Raw genomic sequence first — 4,245 nt, 5'->3', positions numbered from 1 at the left:
TAAGGTCTAAAAGGAAATTTTATAAAATCTACGAATGAGATCTCAACTTAGTGGACAGTCTAGGGCCCAATTTTTTTATTACATATTATAGATATATTTTTATTTAAAGATGAAAACTTATAATAACGATAAAAGTCTTTTTTTTTTCTGGCTCGTTCTGGGCCTTTGAGGATATTTACTTCATCAGGACCGACCCTGCCAAATACCATATTTCAATATTTTGAGTTCTTCTATACATATCTAGATCTTGAAACGCAAAAGAGCAGATATCCCATTGAGGCCCTTCGTGTTAAAATGCTCATGATATTCCTTCACCGTTATACTCCTATATTTTGCAGGATTCTCTTCAGATATCAACTCTTTAATCGGCTCACACACCATCGATGTCTGAAGGTCTCCAGTCGTAAAGAACGATGCTACAGACACTCTTGGACCGATCTTATTTGCCAAAACTCTATGTTGTGCACTAAAAACCTTATCGTTTGAAATTAACTGTAATAAATCCCCAACGTTTGCTACAAGAGCTTTAGGATTAGGCGGAATATTGATCCAATGGTTTTGATGAAGGAGTTGAAGGCCGCCGATTTCATCTTGTAGAAGAATTGTGATGAAGGTATTGTCGGTATGTGTGTTGGTGCCGATTGCTAACTCGGGTTGTGGACATGGAGGGTAGTAGTGTCCGAGGACTGCAAGTCCTTCAGCGCAACCCAGTTTGATGAGGTGATCTGGGTTGAGCTGAAGAGCCTCGGATATTAATTTGAATAAATTAATTCCAAGTTTCATTACTTCTTTTGAGTACTCCATCAAAATATCTCTGCAAAAGCATTAATTTTCTTAGAAAAAACAAAAAACTTAACTAATATTTGGTGTTATTTTGAAAAAATTTTCAAAAGGCACTTACATTTTCTGTTTTACCTGAAAAACCTCTATGATACAACTTATGTCGGTCGGATATTATTGTAAGTATTATTAAATTGTTAAACGATTTTAAAAGGTAAATAAAACTAAATGAAAAAAGTATGTAAATGAAAAATATTCAACTTATCATTTGTTTTTTCTTTTGATTAAAAAAAATAAAGAAAAAACATCATAAATGGTCCCTGTGGTTACCCAAAATTTGAAGTTTAGTCTCTGTGGTTTAAAAACCTCATAGATGGTCTCTGTGTTTTCAAAACTTTTGATGATTGGTCCTTATTGCTAACTCCGTTAACTTTTGTCCGTTAATTGAGGGCATTTTCGTCATTTGACACCACAGGGACCATTTATGATCTTTTCAGTTATTTTTTTTAAAAAAGAAAAAACTAAATATAATTAAAAAAATAGTTTAATACTTATTTAATAGTTTTTATAATTAAAAAATAAAAAGCCTTTCTCTCTCTCTCTCTACAAACTCCACCCCCTCCGCCTTCTTCATTTACGACCAAGAACTCCCTACCGGAGGTGGAGCTGTTCTTCCGGCCACCAAGACATTCACGGTTACTTACTGCCACTGCCTGACACCGCCTATTCTGACAATTCTCACAGTCGCACTCCACCATCATACATCGTTGTTGTTGTTCCCCTTCCTTCTCGTCAACCCGAGTTGGACTCCAAAAACTGAGGTAGTAAAGCCGCCGGAGGCAGCACGCCACCCGACTAAACCGATTGCTTTCCTTTTTTACTCTCGTTATGTACTGTCGGACGACAATCCAATTCCCTTTTCTATTTAAACAATCTGGAACCCAACGAACAGGAATCCAACTCCATTTTCTATTCAAATCACTTCAAAAATCCCTAAATCACATTCATATCTTTTGATTTTTGAGTTCTTTGTTGTTTTTAGAAATCTGCAGCTTCTTAATATTCAGGTTATTGATCTATTGTACAACCAACTTTCTCAATCGGAAACAGGTGTAGGTGGTGGTGGATGATTGTGTCGTGGCAGAGAGATGCAACGCCTATGAAGAAATGTAGGGGTTGTGAAGAAAGTGAGTTATTCCTAAAACAACGTTAACACCTCCTCGTTTATTCCATCGTCGACAACAACTTAAACAAGAAATCTTCCTCCATCTAATATCTATTACTTCTGGATCTACATAGTGAACTCGCCGGAGAAGCATTGCTCTTCTGGAAAAGTGACTCCTAATTCCGACTCTCCTATCCTAGCCGATTCCGGAGAAGCATTTCATTTGCTTCCATTTAAAGGAGACCAAAGACAATTTTTGGGGGTTTATTGAGATTCTTTTGGTTTTGAGTAACCATTTTGTGAACTAGAGGAATAGGAGACAGCGAGATTTGAAGGATGAATCGGAAGCCTCCTTATGGATCTATGAGTTTATGTGGGGAGAGAGAGAGAGAGAGAGAGATTTTATATATTAAATAATTATATTTAGTTTTTTCTTTTTTTTAAAAAATAACTGAAAAGATCATAAATGGTCCCTATGGTGTGAAATGACGAAAATGCCCCTCAATTAACGGACAAAAGTTAACGGAGTTAGCAATAAGGACCAATCGTCAAAAAGTTTTGAAAACACAGGGACCAGCTATGAGGTTTTTAAACCACGATGACTAAACTTCAGATTTTAAGTAACCACAGGGACAATTTATGATGTTTTTCTAAAAAATAAAAGACATCAACGGTTTTTCTATGTAAGGGTTTTTTCTTTTCTTTCTAAAGTGCTCTTTTATTTTTGTTAAATCCATGCTAGTTAGACCCTCTTTGACAAATTAGCTTTTAGCTTACAAAGACCACTTATCATTAAGCTTAGCTACCATAAACTATTTTTTATGGTTTACCAAACGTTGAATTATAATAAACTGGTTTATTTTTGTAAACGAGGCCTTACTTGGATTAACTTTTAAAGAAAAAAAAGATCGATTAAAGTTTAATGAAAATAATGATTCATATGAGTATAACAATTTGTCAATTTAGGTATGTTTGTTACCCATACTCTCTTTTTGTTATTTAATAGAGTGTATCGTTTCATTTAATAAAATAAAAGAAACTGGTTATTAATATTAATAAAATAACTAAAGTAAGACTTTTCTCATGCAATATCTATATCTTTTCAAATATATTATTATCACTTTATCACAATAAAAAACAAACAAGACTTATGACTCGAAAAACTCGACAACAATATTCGAATAAGAAATTTCATTTCAATGTTTAGAGAAAAGATGATGGAAATGAAAGCAAACCTGCAAGCAGAAGGCAGCTCATGTGGTTGAGGAGGATCTGGAGCCATGGGGCAATAAAAAGTGTCTCTCCAATTCGCCACCGGTGCAGAGTACAAGTCGAAATTGCTGTTGTACACAAGTTTAAGCTTCCCACTGCGATCCCCTCTGCTGTACCACTCCTTCTTCACCTCATTATCCTGTTCAAAAAACCCTAAAACCCCTTTTTTTATCTCCTCCAACATTCTATCAGGAATTCCATGATTCACCATCTGGAAAAACCCCCAACTCCCCAACGCATTCTTCACTTGCTCGATCACCTCCTTTCGCCGGATTGGATCTTCGTTGATTCCGTACAGATCGATGATCGGGAGATTTAGCTCCGGAGACGGTGGTTCGCCGGAGTTTGGCTTTTCAGATGAAGGTACGATGAATATACGGGGAACGGTGGTGATTTCAGCGTCCACAAGTCCTTTGACGCCGGATTTGGTTTCGTCGAACGCCGTGAGCTCGGATTTCCGATCATAATTCTGATGCGATGATAGCTTCATGCTGATTTGGATATGAGATTGAGATATGCGTGTATGATAATATGAGTTACGTTTCTGTTTTTGTAACCACTCTGTTCACTATTCAAAGTTTGATATTTTTGTTTTGGTATATCATTTTTCTTATCAATATAAAGTCGAGCTTTTTGTTTTTATATATTGAAATGGAAAGCTATTATTTGTATCCATTTAATTTAACAAACCCTGGAGAAATTGTAAAAGTAATCACTTTTTTACCTTATTTGTCAAAAAAAAAATAACAAAATAAATAAATAAATAAACTTATTTTACGAAAGATGTTTTTTCAAATTCGTCATTCCTTACGTGGAATCAATTAATTTCCTCTCTCCCTTACGTTATTTGATTTTTGTCAATATTTTTTTTACATTTAAAAGAAATTAAAAAACAAAAGTTTTTAAAATTTATATATATATATATATATATATATATATATATATATATATATATATATATATATATATATATATATATATATATATATATATATATATATATATATATATATATATTATAAACACCA

General features: G+C 34.0%; 1 protein-coding gene across 1 annotated transcript; it reads right to left on the bottom strand.

The window, feature by feature from the left end:
- Positions 1 to 3,852, bottom strand: LOC111888090 (1-aminocyclopropane-1-carboxylate oxidase homolog 1). Its single transcript, XM_023884197.3, has 2 exons — positions 3,181 to 3,852; positions 1 to 814 (listed from the first exon to the last, which is right to left on the bottom strand). The coding sequence occupies exons 1-2, from the start codon at positions 3,705 to 3,707 to the stop codon at positions 241 to 243; spliced, it is 1,101 nt and encodes a 366-aa protein (XP_023739965.1). The 5' UTR covers positions 3,708 to 3,852; the 3' UTR covers positions 1 to 240.
- Between the last annotated feature and the right edge of the window lie 393 nt (positions 3,853 to 4,245).

This window comes from Lactuca sativa, chromosome 3, assembly GCF_002870075.4.
Source record: "Lactuca sativa cultivar Salinas chromosome 3, Lsat_Salinas_v11, whole genome shotgun sequence".
NCBI lineage: Eukaryota > Viridiplantae > Streptophyta > Magnoliopsida > Asterales > Asteraceae > Lactuca > Lactuca sativa.
This window is presented reverse-complemented; position numbering and strand designations above follow the sequence as displayed.

Bases quoted from the DNA above. Each gene is read 5' to 3' on its own strand.
- LOC111888090 (XM_023884197.3), bottom strand. From the start codon at position 3,707: ATGAAGCTATCATCGCATCAGAATTATGATCGGAAATCCGAGCTCACG. The intron at 815-3,180 runs GTTTGCTTTCAT...ATGCTTTTGCAG, and splicing joins GAGCTGCCTTCTGCTTGCAG to AGATATTTTGATGGAGTACT.